The 15,184-nt window shown below is 45.2% G+C and overlaps 1 protein-coding gene across 4 annotated transcripts in view; it reads right to left on the bottom strand.

Moving 5' to 3' along the window:
- Positions 1-15,184, bottom strand: part of LOC136620987 (protein unc-93 homolog A-like) — a 91,829-nt gene that overhangs the window by 35,534 nt on the left and 41,111 nt on the right. For all 4 annotated transcript variants that reach the window (XM_066596138.1, XM_066596139.1, XM_066596140.1 and 1 more), the window contains one exon: positions 5,943-6,154. In XM_066596138.1, the coding sequence (XP_066452235.1) occupies positions 5,943-6,154 (212 nt within the window). The remainder of the gene's footprint in view (positions 1-5,942; positions 6,155-15,184) is intronic.

A 15,184-nucleotide genomic window follows, 5' to 3' on the forward strand; every position in this document is an offset into this window, starting at 1 on the left:
GTAAGTAATTTCACCTCCCCTTACAGTTCGGATCCGTGATGAGAAGAGGAGCTTTAGCTTTTTTTTAACTTTTATGTGATCTCTATTATCCATTGGATAATGGTGATCACGTGACCAAGGACCAAGTACCATGGTGCCCCATGAAGTCTCCAGGCTCTCAGCTACGTTTGGTAGCCAGGAGCTGGGAGATTTTAAATTACCCCAGCAATCCGCGGCTTTTGTGCATACATCTGCCACCTTGGCGATAGACACGTGCACAGGAGCCAGGGTAAGGTCCGTGGATAAATCTGGGGACCTTAGTTACGTAATTTCATCTTCCCTCACGGATTTGATCTGTGAGGGAAAATGAAACAAACTTTTTTTCATCTTTTTTTTCCCACACTTTATTTTACTTCACTTCACTTTTACGTTATCTGTTATAACAGATAATGGTGATCACGTGACAGGGAAACCCATACTAGCCGGGAGCAGGGAGTGTTTAAACTTCCCCGGCCTATCACTCTTCTGCATGTGCGCGTAACGTATAACATCTGGTGTGCATGCGCAGATTCAGGCATAAGATCCTAGGATACCAAATCGCCTTGCAAAATGCGAGGATGGGGGTGAGTGCTCTCAGTTCCCCTCATGGATCCAATCCGTGACAGGAGCTGAAACTTTAACTCTTTTAACTTTGCATTTACTTCAATGCAAGCTCCATTATCCATTGGATATCATTGATCACATGACCTGGGGTTGCTCCCCGTGGTCCCCCATGACAGCTTCAGTACTCGGTTTTCTCTAGTAGCCAACAGCAGGGAGCTGTCACGTCCACAGCCTGCAGCGCTTTAATCCACAGAGCGAGAACATCTTTACAGCCTTAGGAATTAAAGCCCAGCCAGACAGAACATAAAAACACTATGGGGTTGTCACTAAGGGGTTAACAAGTTAAACAAATCTGAGTCCCCTCAATCCTTAGAGTCCAATAAGACTGCATTTATTAGTGGTACCCCGCTTTTAATGGGGAATACTGTACACTTCACAACAGGATAAAGGATGCTTGCAATAGTCCCAAGCTAAAAATAATAGTGGTCAACTACTTTGAAGTTAAGTTCTGTCCTAGTTGCTCTTAAATGTGTGCACTCCTGTCTAACACACTAGTCTCAATTTACAACTGCTGTTTAGGTTCGGCCACAGCTCAGTAATTAAAGTCTACTAATGTTTCACTGCAGGTTCCGGAGAGGGGAGTATGCCATAGCTGCTTCCTTTCACTGCAAGAGATCTGACCCATCCTCATAAGAGCCACCAACGACCCATTGCTGTAAGCTCCTTTCACTGCACATCACTTTTCTGCACTCAGTGACACTCTGTATCTCTTTCTCAGCTTATGTGGCACCGTCTTTCACTTAGCGTGGTCGGCTTAAAGAGCCCACACTCACTCCCTTCACACCACAAATCTTCCTACGTTACAGTCTTGTCAGGGTGCTGTCTCCAAACCCTATTCAGCCACTTTTCAACCAGGTGACCCAAGCACAGCAATCAGTAAATTGCTTGGAAAAGAAACTCCAGAGACCGACTCAAAGCAGGCCTGTACCCAAACACGGATCAGGAGCAGCCCGAGTCTGGCAGGAGGAACAGGACCCCCAACGGGACACGGACAAAGGTAAAGTCAGCTGTGTTATCAATCTGTCATCTCACAACCCCAGTAAGGTGGAGCTCAGTGTCCTCTCCAGGGGACTTTCATTCTGTCCCACTAAAACGCTTGACAAAACAGAACTTTGTAGTGACATGGAGGAATATTTCAGAAGACTAAGACTGAAAGAATTCTTTCATGATAAAGAGGACACAGGACTTTCAAGCACATAACACAGGAGAAACTTGGGGCCAAAAAGAAGTCTGATTGGACGCCCCCTCCTGGCTGGAATCACACCTTGGACAAATACATAGACTCCTTTAGACATGCGGTGCAATCCACTATACTGGAGAAGCATGGAAGTGAAACATTTAATATCAATATGCAGGAAAGAAGGGCCATTCATGCACTTAAGAGCAACAAGGAAATCACCATTAAGCCTGCAGATAAGGGTGGTGCTATAGTCCTCATGAATACATCAGACTACAAGAAAGAAGCAGACAGACAGCTGACGGACACCAGGTACTACACCAAACTGAATCAAGACCCGACTCAGAAATATGTGAGGAAATTGAGAAGGGTCATCAGAAGCCTGTCTGTGGGCTCCACAAAACTTCTGGACTTGATACCGGAGAACCCCAAGGTTGGAACATTCTACATGCTTCCAAAACTACACAAAGCTGGCAACCCAGGAAGGCCGATTATCTCAGGTGTGGGTACCCTCACTGAAGGAATTTCAGGATGGGTGGAAGGAATCCTCAAACCACTGGTGAGAAACACAACCAGCTACCTGCAAGACACTACGGACCTACTAAACAAACTGTCAACCGTAGGTCCCCTCCCCAATGGCGCCATCCTGGCCACTATGGATGTGGAATCCTTGTATTCCAACATTCCACACGAGGATGGACTGACTGCCTGCCAGGCGCACCTTGAGGCCAATGGGGTCGCCTCTGATGCACTGCTACAACTCACAAGATTCATTCTCACACACAATTATTTCTCCTTTGGCAAAGAGATATTCCTGCAACTCACCGGGACTGCCATGGGCAGTAAAATGGCACCGCAATATGCCAACCTTTTTATGGCAAAACTGGAGAGTGACTTTCTGGCCTCCTGCCCCAGCAAACCATTGGCCTACTTGCGCTACATTGATGACATCATGATCATCTGGACCAACACCGAACAAGAACTAATAAAATTCCATGAAAGATTCAATGCATTCTACCCCACCATAGACCTCACATTAAGCTACTCGTATACAGAAATCAACTTTTTGGACACCACCATAAAGATTTTAAACAACTCAATGCAGACATCCCTGTACCGAAAACGGATTGATCGGCCTACATACCTCAGATGGGACAGTTTCCATCCTAAACACATCAAAAAGTCCATTGTCTACAGCCAGGCCATCACGTATAACCGGATCTGCTCCAACCCAACAGATAGAGAGGAACATTTGTACTATCTTAAAAGGATGTTTATAAATCAGGGCTACCATCCCACCTCAATTCATGACCAAATCAACAGAGCCACCAGGATACCGAGGAATCAACTACTCCAATACAAGGAGAAGGAAAGAAACAATCGTGTGCCTCTAGTAGTGACCTACAATCCGCAACTAGAGGTACTAAGGAAAACTGCAAAGAAACTCCACCATACCCTGCACAAGGATGACCGTCTGAAAACCATATTCCCGGACCCTCTGCTTCTGTGTTACAGGCAACCTCCTAACTTGAGGAACTTTATAATCAGGAGTGCATTGCCCTCTGACACACAAAAAGGAACTTATTCCTGTAATGTAAGGAGCTGCAAGACCTGCTCACATGTACTGACTGCGGACAGGATACGGATCCCCAACACACAGCAGGACTATAAGATCCCAGGGACATTCACATGTTCCTCGTCCAATGTTGTGTACCTGATCCTGTGCAGTAAATGTCCTGTTGGGGGTCTTTATCTTTATGTTGGAGAAACAGGACAGAAACTGAAAGCCAGGATGAAATCTCATCGCCACACTATTAAACACTGAAAAAGAGAATTACCTGTGGCTGAGCACTTCTCTAACCATGGACATGACATAGGAGATATGAGAGTTTTGATATTGAAGGGTGGTTTCAAGTCACAAAACCACAGAAGAATTTGGGAATATAAATTGATAACAACCTTTGACATGCTGAATACTGGGTTAAATTATTCCCCAGGATTTATGCGTGAATGGGAAGTGTGAGACATTATACAGATAAGACCCCCATCAACAGTAATTCAGGGACCATAAACTTTCACTCCCTTATCAGTGTTAAGCTAAAAATGTTTGTGTACCTCTTGTAGCATTTCTAGCCTGCCCGACCTTCCCCCCCCCCCCCCAACAGTAATTTAGGGACCATAAAACTTTCACTCCGCTATCAGTGCCTAGACAAAAAAAGTTTGTTTGCTGTTGCAGAATTCCTTTTAAGTGGGAACCAATCACATCCATATCTGTGCCTTGTCATAAGTATGTATGTTATAAGTGTGTATAAATATCCATGCCTCTTCAGATCCAATCCATAAGCCTGAAGAAGAACCCTGCGTTGGTTCGGAAGCTCGCTATTATTACATCATGTATTTTTGTTAGCCATTAAAAGGTATCCTATCTACAAGATTATGTGGTTTCTCTTGCTGAGAACAATCACATTTTGCTCTACTGGCTAACACGGTACCAGATCTTTGTTTTCATTATTAAAAAAAAATTCTACTGGCATTTCTCTTTAATGTGTTAGTGACTGTTTGAAGTTATTATCTGTATATTTTAATGTGATTGTTCCCAGCAAGAGAAACCACATAATCTTGTAGATATGATACCTTTTAATGACTAACAAAAATACATAATGTAATAGCGAACTTGCGAACCTCAGCCTGACGAAGAGCCCAAGAGGTTCACAAGCTCGCTATTACATCATGTATTTTTGCTAGCCATTAAAAGGTATCATATCTACAAGATTACGTGGCTTCTCTTGCTGGGAACAATCACATTTTGCTCTACTGGCTAACACGGTACCAAGCCTTTGTTTTCATTAATTGCAAAACAAATGTTTCTATTCATTATAAAGATTATTATTATAATAATAGGCAGATCAATTTTCACTCTATCCATTAAACTGGTATTCCCATCTTAGACATTTATGGCAGATCCACAGGATGTGTAATGGACGAGGCTCACAATTCTGGGACCTGCAATTTATCTCTAAAACTATCTCTCTTTATCTAGCTCAATTTATCTCTCGCAACCCTATCCCAGCTCACCTCTACTGCCTGAGGGCTCAGTCACAAAGGCGTTTTTTTCATGCGATTTTTTTGTGCGCAAAACGGACCGAAGCCAGCATGAATGGGTGAGTGAGTGCTGCCTCTAAATTCATGAATGGGTGAGTGAGTGCTGCCTCTGATTGCCTGAGGGCTGTGACCAATCAGAGGCAGCCCAGAAAGCAGTTCAGGAGAAGAGACGGCTGGACGCGGCTAATCTCCGGCAGCTGCAAAAAGGTGAGTATATATATTTTTTTACACTTTTTTTGGGTGCTTTTCAGGGAAGCGCTTACATTTGAAGCCCTTCCCCGAAAATTAATGCAGCGCTTGCCGGCAGCCCATTGCTTTCAATGGAGCCGGCTGTATTGCCGCCTCCATTGAATTCAATGGTAGAACATTGTTCTTCTCTGCCACAGTTGTTACAGCTGTGGAAGAGGAGAACGATCTGAGTATATGTTCTCAATGGGGTCGGCGCTGCTGCTGCCAGCCCCATTGAGCGCATATACAAGAACAACGATTTGCGCAGAACGCAGTTACATGCGTTCTGCGAATCGTCATATACTTTTCGGCACATCCGCAACAAAAACAGACATGTGACCGATCCCATTGCAAAGCATTGGGTATATATAGACGCAAATCGCTAGTGCATCTGCAAATCGGTCAAAAAAAACGACCGTGTGACTGAGCCCTGAGATGGCATTGAGTATGGAAGCAGCCAAACTAGCTGTTCTACATTGTTTCCATAACTCCCACATAATTGAATGTAATTTCAAAGATACAAAGCTTGGCTATTTCCCTAATCATAACCACAGGTGGATGCCACATTTAAATGAAGAGGGAATTCTCTTTTAAAGGCTTTGGACACATTTTCAAAAGCAAAATTATTTTACTTACAGTGATATGTAGGAGCTGCAGAAGACAAATGGTGCAAAATGTTTTATTAAACCATATTGCAAAAATAATTGTCAATGAAAAGTACATGAATTTCAGTGAATAAAATGCTCTTCAAGGGTTTACACAGAGAATAATACAATAAAAAGCAGATGCTTACCTTTGTGTAATCACTCAAAATAAACCCTTGTACAATTCCACTATATACTGTTAAAGGAATTAGGAGGCACTGGCGCTTATCTTGAAGGTGTTTTATAGTAGCCAAAAATGGTGTCCAGAAGTTTTCATGGAGGCCCTCATTTGTTTTTTCAGTTTGATGGTCAAGTGGATCCAAAAACACAGTAATAAGTAGCAGAGCTAACAAGCCGCAAGCTGCAAATGTAAATGAATGCATAAGCTTAACAGAACAATAGTGAATACAAAATAGTACTAAAGGGAGATCACTCTATTCATAGTTCCGTGGTGGAGCCCGTCACGGCACCCCCCCCCAGAGACCCCAATACTTACCTCTGGATCCGGCGTCCTACATTGCGCAAGACGCTTCGGCGCGCATGCGCAATAGAGCGCGTGACGCGCTGCAGCGTCATATGACACGCCTACAGCGTCATGTGATGCGCCGGCCGCGTCGTATGACACGCCCACAGCGTCACATGACGCGGTAGGCGGGGAAGCGGTTTCACGCTATCTTCCGCTGTGCTACAGCGAAAGATAGCGTGACGGGCGGCTTCCATTGACTGTAATCGAAGCCGTTTGTGCGTACGCCCGCGGCAAATAGAGCATGCCGCGGGTGAGGACGGGTGATTTTACGGTGTGGAATTCCGCGGTGGAATTCCGCACCGTAAGCATTGTGCTATTAGGTTCAATAGAACCTAATAGCTGCGGGCAACGCAGCGGATTTCCGCCGTGTATTATGCGGCGGAAATCCATTCGTGGAAAGGAGCCCTTAGTAGTGTTAGTGGGTTAAATTAAGTAACCAATCGTAACCACTTTACAGAAGGGGGTAGTTCTTCTGTGGCACAGTGGTTACCACAGTTGACTTACAGTACTTGTGTTCTAGGTGCAAATCTGGCAGCATCTGTATAGAATTTGTATGTTCTTCCTGTGTGTAATAATAATCATCTTTATTTAACTCCATGCAGATGTTGCCCTTGATCAGATTTAAATCCCAGCACTGCAAGGCAACAGTGCTAACCACCTGAGCCACCAATATTATTATTTCTCTTCCTCCTCTCCCTCTCTTCCTCTTCCTCCTCCTCCCCTCCTCCTGCTCCCAAACTATATAATTAAAGAGCCATAAGATGTAAAAGACAACATATTTCATTAGACCAGTACAATTTCGCTGTCACTGGCGGCTCCACGGTGGTAGAACGCTGCATGATGCAAGCAGCGTTTTATGCTTATGGCTGTGTGAGCCAGGCTTAACCAGGAGTTTTGTGATATTCTATTTAATTCTAGAGAGAGGGAAGTAAGTAAATGATAAAAATTTGTGTTGGCTAAAGTTGATATTTTCCAGGTAAAGCAAATATGGAATTGACTCGTCACACCATTTAAAAGACAACACTTTCTTTAGTCTTTCTTTCTCAGGAGCTGAGATATGAAAATCTAGGATCAAAGATTTTGAAGCATTCACTTTATAATATGAAAGGGAACCAAACAATTCTAGTAGTTTAACCACCTCAGGTATAGAGGATTCAGGATTAGACATAGTAGATATGATAAGCATCATCTGCAAACAGATTAAGTCTGTTTCCTACCAGCTAGCTGAATACCTTTTATAGTATGGTTTAATCTGATAGCTTGCACAAGTGGTTCCATTATCAATTAGAAAATTAATGGGGACAAGCAACAGTTTTATCGTGCATCATTTGTTGTACTTTGTGTATTCTATGAATTGGATGTACCAGGATGCATCATTATGAGAAGTGTGGTTTTAGTGGTGTCAGGGTTCTGTCTTTGAACATTGCTACTAGAGATGAGAAAGCACCAAAATGCTCAGGTGCTTGTTGCTCGAGACGAGCTTTCCACGATGCTCGAGGGTTCGTTTCAAGTAACAAACCCCATTGAAGTCAATGGGCGACTCGAGCATTTTTGTATATCGCCGATGCTCGCTAAGGTTTTCATTTGTGCAAATCTTCAAAACCTACGAAAGTGATGGAAACGACACAGATACGGATAGGGCAGGCGAGGGGCAACATGCTGGGCTGCATCTCAGGCTCCCAGGTCCCCCCCCCCCCCCCGCACGACCCCGTGTCCGCAGCGCACACAAAAGTGTCCCTGCGCAGCCTTCAGCTGCCCTCATACCACACACTGGCTGCATAGCCACACCACCATCATGTCTATTTATAAGTGCGTCTGCGATGAAGAGGATCCGGAAGCACACACTGCAGAGGGTTGGCAGGGCCAGGCAGCGACCCTCTTTAAAAGGGGCAGGGCGATAGCCCACAATGCTGTAGAGAATCAATGAGAAATTGACGTTTGATCTTCATTCCAATCCTGTGCCACCTACGTCAGGAGCTGCAAACGTGGGCATGAGTTACATAGCAATGGGGAATCCATGTGCCCACACAGTATTCATTCTGTCTAGGTGTTGCATAGCTCAATCGACACCGCAAGGGGAAAGCTATCTGGACTCTGTCCCCTACCCAAGTCAGTCAGTGTCTTTGTGCCAGACAGATCAAACACTGCGATGGGAACTAAGTGTGCACCAACAGCATAGGTAAGTCCTAGGCAACCCAAGACATGAACAATAAATAAATCAGAGCGGCCAAACATGGCAGACTTGCACCGTGCCAACGACATAGGCCTCGGCCCACAGCTTCAGCAATCGTAGGCATGAAGCGGACTTCGATAATAGTTCATCTGCTAGTTCATCGGCTCATTAAATCAGTTAGTTTTTCTTTCACCGCTCCAATTACTGGATTAGCAGGAAAAAGCTCCACAGCCCCAACCAGGCGTACTTGCACTTCCCCCGGGATATAGGCCTCAGCCCACACCCTCTGCGAATGTGGGCATGAAGCAGACTTTGATGCTAGTTCATCTGCGACAGGCTCAGTAAATCAGTTACCTTTCCTTTCACCGCTCCAATGACTGGATTAGCAGGAAAAAGCTCCACAGCCCCAACCTGGGGTACTTGCACTTCCCCCAGGACATAGGCCTCAGCCCACACCCTCTGCAAACGCGGGCATGAAGCGGACTTCGATGCTAGTTCATCTGCGACGGGCTCAGTAAATCAGTTACGTTTTCTTTCCCCGCTCCAATGACTGGATTAGCCAGGAAAAAGTTGCACAGCCCCAACCTGGCGCAGTTGCAGTTCCCCCGGGACATAGGCCTCGGCCAACAGCTTCAGCAATCGTAGGCAGGAAGCGGACTTTCACTGCACCCAGGACATAGGCCTCTGCACAAACCCTTAGCAATCGCTGGCCTAGAGCTGCCTCCAATGCTAGCGTAGCTGTGAACGTCTCATTAGCGCTGTATCGCTCCTCTTGTTTGTCCCAATGTAGTGCCCCGGATAGCTGAGGTAACGTGAGATAAAATACAGGTTGGCTTCGGCTCACACTGCATGCCCTAGTCAGTCTGGGTTTTTTTCATAGTGCCAGGCAGGTACAACTGCGCTATGGGAAGTCTGTGTGGACCCACAGCATGGGTGGGTCCCAGGAAGCCACCGATGGTACATAAATTAATCCCATTGCAGTGCCCCGAATAGCTGAGGTAACGTGAGATAAAGTACAGGTTGGCTTCGGCCCACACTGCATGCCCTAGTCAGGCTGGTGTTTTTCATAGTCACAGGCAGGTACAACTCCGCTATGGGAAGTTTGTGTGCAACCACAGCATGGGTGGCTCCCTGGAACCCACCGACGGTACATAAATAAATCCCATTGCAGTGCCCCGGATAGCTGAGCTAACGTGAGATAAAGTACAGGTTGGCTTCGGCCCACACTGCATGCCCTAGTCAGTCTGACTTTTTTTCATAGTCACAGGCAGGTACAACTCTACAATGGGAAGTCTGTGTGCACCCACAGCATGGGTGGGTCCCAGGAAGCCACCGACGGTACATAAATAAATCCCATTGCAGTGCCCCGGATAGCTGAGGTAACGTGAGATAAAATACTGGTTGGCTTCGGACCATACTCCATGCCCTAGTCAGTCTGGTTTTTTTTGGGGGGCCAGATACGTCGAACACCGCGATGGGAAAACTTAGTGCACCCATACTATGCACAGACCCCTGTAATATTCCTGTAGCAAAGGTATAAGCTGACCCACTAACAGTTATGTTGCAGAAGTCTAGGTAGACCCCAGTAACATTTCTGTAGTTACAGTATAGACAGACCCCAGTAACATTTCCGTAGCAGCAGTATAGGCAGAGCCCAGTATTAGTTACATTTCAGTAGTAACAGTATAGACAGACCCCAGTAACATTTTAGTTGCAACACTATAGACTGACCCCAGTAACATTTATGTAGCTGCGGTATTGGCAGACCCCTGTAACATTTCTGCAGCTGAAGTATAGGCAGACCCCTGTAACGTTAATGCAGTTACGCTCCTCTCCTTTGGCCCAAAACAAGTTTCTCCGATAACTGTGGTAACACGAGAGAAAATACATGATGCGCATTGCTGATCCCCTGACCCCAAGCGGGAGGAGGAGGTGGCATTACAAGGCCAAGACAGCATGACCAGGACCTGCTATAGTCTGTGTAGGAAGCACGTTAGCGGGCCCAGGGTCAGGCTCAGCTCCGCGTCTCCACCTTGAATTTTGCCTCCATGGGCAAAATCAAACCTTCAGATACGAATAAGAGCCAATGGACAAAAGTCAAGTCACAGAACAAAAGTGGAAGCGACAACAGCTCTGTGAAAAAGCTAGTATTTTCTGAGACAAGAGGGGCATTTGATAGCAATGAAAAGGATATTCTAGGTACTAAAGGTCTGAACTCCTCCTCATCTGAATCAGAAATATGGAAAGGCTTCATTCATATGTTTTCTGTTGACCATTTCAAAGTGTTAGCAATGCAAGTTTCTGGCTATACCACTCATTTTTGTCAGGAATTACCAAAGATGATCATAAGTAAAGGCCTCATCAATCAGTCCAAAATCAGTCTGGGAGTATGTGGATCTCAGCTGGCCTGCTTCCACCCAGGATATGTGCCTGCTGCTACTCTGTCCCCAGCCCTGCAGGGATGCTGTGTTCTATAGTCGGCTCTATTCCTACCTCAGCTGTACACTAAAATATGTAATTATTATCAGTACCAACACGATGGAAGCCACTATTGCTCTACCGGTCGCTGAATGCTTCATCTAGGAATAATGGAATAGGACCCCGGTTGTATTTTGTTGGTTTTCAGAACTGTGACCAGGATTAAGAGGGACGGCCAGGGGCATTCATATTGTGCCGGTTTGGGTGAAATTCTTGGACCGGCGCAAGACGGACCAAAGCGAAAGCATTTGCCAAGAATGTTTTCATTGTTGGAGGAGGAGGAGGGGGAGGGTTTAGAGGAGGTGGCATAGACCGCCGCAGATACCAGAACCGAGCGGCGGTGGACGTACGCAGTGCGGGAAGTTGACGGGACGCACAGAGCGGTGTAAAAAATTAGGCAATTATTGGCCTGCACTTGGAGGCTGACAGCGGTACTGTGACACACACTGTAGGCCCAAAAAATGATACGCTGGCCTGCAGCAAGGCCTAGCTGGCTAATAGTCAGCCACTACAAGTCACAGCAGTCAGAACAGTAATGTACACGGTGACAGGTAGCCGTAAGGAGGTTTTTTTTCAAAATTAAAAAAAAACAAAAAACAGCAGCCTAGATAGCGTGTATATGTCTTTCCCTCTATCAGCGGCTGTGGCCGTACGCTGTGCGTGAAGTTGACGGGACGCACACAGCGGTGTAAAAAATTAGGCAATTATTGGCCTGCACTTGCACGATCACAGCGGTACTGTAACGCACACTGTAGGTCGAAAAATGTATACACTTACCTTCAGAAAGGCCAAGCTGGCTAATAGTGAGCCACTACAAGTCACAGCAGCCAGAACAGTAATGCACACGGTGACAGGTAGCCCTAAGGAGGATTTTTTTTTCATTTTTTTTTTTTTAAAAACAGCAGCCTAGATAGTGTGTATATGTCTTTCCCTCTATCAGCGGCTGTGGCCGTACGCTGTGCGTGAAGTTGACGGGACGCACACAGCGGTGTAAAAATTAGGCAATTATTGGCCTGCACTTGCAGGATGAGCGGGCAGGACTGATTTAAATACTCGGCGGTCACTTGATCTCACCAGCCACTCACTGCAGGGGGGTGGGATAGGGCTGGAACGTCACAGGAGGAAGTTGTAATGCCTTCCCTGCATGTCTATTGGCCAGAAAATGGCGCAAAACATGCAGGGAAGGAAATGGAATTGACTCGAGTACCTCGTGGTGCTTGTCTCGAGTAACGGGCATCTCGAGTACCCGAATACTCGAGCGAGCATCAAGCTCGAACGAGTACGTTCGCTCATCTCTAATTCCTACATTGCACACATCTACCAATTGAGTGTATATTTACATGCCATTTTAATCCTATTTCTGAAGATTGCACAGTATTACAAAGAAAGAAATATGAACTTTTTTTTATTTAAACATGGACTCTATGAGAATACTCAATAACTACACTACCGTTCAAAAGTTTGGGGTCACATTGAAATGTCCTTATTTTTGAAGGAAAAGCACTGTACTTTTCAATGAAGATAACTTTAAACTAGTCCTACCTTTAAACAAATGCACTCTATACATTGCTAATGTGGTAAATGACTATTCTAGCTGCAAATGCCTGGTTTTTTGTGCAATATCTACAAAGGTGAATAGAGGCCCATTTCCAGCAACTATCACTCCAGTGTTCTAATGGTACAATGTGTTTGCTCATTGGCTCAGAAGGCTAATTGATGATTAGAAAACCCTTGTGCAATCATGTTCACACATCTGAAAACAGTCTAGCTCGTTACAGAAGCTAAAAAACTGACCTTCCTGTGAGCAGATTGAGTTTCTGGAGCATCACATTTGTGGGGTCAATTAAACGCTCAAAATGGCCAGAAAAAGAGAACTTTCATCTGAAACTCGACAGTCTATTCTTGTTCTTAGAAATGAAGGCTATTCCATGCGAGAAATTGCTAAGAAATTGAAGATTTCCTACAACGGTGTGTACTACTCCCTTCAGAGGACAGCACAAACAGGCTCTAACCAGAGTAGAAAAAGAAGTGGGAGGCCGCGTTGCACAACTAAGCAAGAAGATAAGCACATTAGAGTCTCTAGTTTGAGAAACAGACGCCTCACAGGTACCCAACTGGCATCTTCATTAAATAGTACCCGCAAAACACCAGTGTCAACATCTACAGTGAAGAGGCGGCTGCGGGATTTTGGGCTTCAGGGCAGAGTGGCAAAGAAAAAGCCATATCTGAGACTGGCCAATAAAAGAAAAAGATTAAGATGGGCAAAAGAACACAGACATTGGACAGAGGAAGACTGGAAAAAAGTGTTGTGGACGGATGAATCCAAGTTTGAGGTGTTTGGATCACAAAGAAGAACGTTTGTGAGACACAGAACAAATGAAAAGATGCTGGAAGAATGCCTGACGCCATCTGTTAAGCATGGTGGAGGTAATGTGATGGTCTGGGGTTGCTTTGGTGCTGGTAAGGTGGGAGATTTGTACAGGGTAAAAGGGATTCTGAATAAGGAAGGCTATCACTCCATTTTGCAACGCCATGCCATACCCAGTGGACAGCGCTTGATTGGAACCAATTTCATCCTACAACAGGACAATGACCCTAAACACACCTCCAAATTGTGCAAGAACTATTTACAGCAGAAGCAGGCAGCTGGTATTCTATCGGTAATGGAGTGGCCAGCGCAGTCACCAGATCTGAACCCCATTGAGCTGTTGTGGGAGCAGCTTGACCGTATGGTACGCCAGAAGTGCCCATCCAACCAATCCAACTTGTGGGAGATGCTTCTAGAAGCGTGGGGTGCAATTTCACAAGCTTACCTCAACAAATTAACAGCTAGAATGTCAAAGGTGTGCAATGCTGTAATTGCTGCAAAGGAGGATTCTTTGACGAAAGCAAAGTTTGATGTAAAAACAATGTTATTTCAAATACAAATCATTATTTCTAACCTTGTCAATGTCTTGACTCTATTTTCTATTCATTTCACAACGCATGGTGGTGAATAAGTGTGACTTTTCATGGAAAACACAAAATTGTTTGGGTGACCCCAAACTTTTGAACGGTAGTGTAAGTGCACAGACATTTCCCCTACCATGTCATCCAGTTGAAGATCACATGACACAATCTCCACATAATATAAACCAGCAAAATAGGTGCAACATTATGCATTGAATAATGAGTTGCTACTTGCAATATTCTCAGTGTTTCAAAATAAGGGGTATATTATAATGGGTACTAGTTTTGGGTCTAATGTTACTAAAAATTTGGTTCGGTGCGAACCCGAAGCTCAGGTGGTACATCTTGGCCAAACACACTAAAAGGATTTCCTCTTCTCCTTCTTAGTGAATGTTTGTGCTACATAAATAAAGGTGATTATTATGAAGAAACCCACACAAACACAGAGAGAACATATAAACTTCATGCAGCTGTTGTCTTTGACCCCAGATTTGAACCTAGGACCCCAGCACTAGAAGACAATAGTGCAAACCACTGAGCTACCATGCTTCTTCATCTTTCTTCCTCACCTTCTTTCTCTCCCTTGTGAGTAGAAAGTAGAAGCACAGTTGCTCAGTGGTTAGCACTGTTGCCTTTCAGTGCTGTGGTCCTAGGTTACAAATTTGACCAAGGACTAGAGATGAGCGAGCACACTCGTCCGAGCTTGATGCTCGTTCGAGCATTAGGTGTTCGAGATGCTCGTGACTCGAGACGAGCACCACATGGTATTCGAGTCAATTCCATTTCCTTCCCTGCATGTTTAGCGCCATTTTCTGGCCAATACACATGCAGGAAAGGCATTACAACTTCCTCCTGTGATGTTCCAGCCCTATCCCACCCCCCTGCAGTGAGTAATTGATGAGATCAAGTGACCTCTGAGTACTGAAAGCGGCCCCGCCCGGACACACACTGGGAGAGATCAGGGAGAGTGCTGTTCCTGCTATAGGGAAAGTGGTAGTGTAGGATCCTGTGTACAAGAACCCCAACGGTCCTTCTTAGGGCCACATCTGATCGTGTGCATTACTGTTGTGGCTGCTGGGAGCAGTTTTGCACCAAAAATTTTTTTTTCATCTCAGGCTGTGCAGGCTATTACAGCTATAGTGTTCTCAGTCTGCAGTCAATAATACAGAGTATAGGGACAGTGCTCATGAGACAGGGACAGTGGTAGTGTAGAATCCTGTCTACAAGAACCCCAACGGTCCTTCGTCGGGCTACCTGTGACCGTG

This window comes from Eleutherodactylus coqui, chromosome 3 (assembly GCF_035609145.1).
Source record: "Eleutherodactylus coqui strain aEleCoq1 chromosome 3, aEleCoq1.hap1, whole genome shotgun sequence".
In the NCBI taxonomy this organism is placed as follows: Eukaryota; Metazoa; Chordata; class Amphibia; order Anura; family Eleutherodactylidae; genus Eleutherodactylus; species Eleutherodactylus coqui.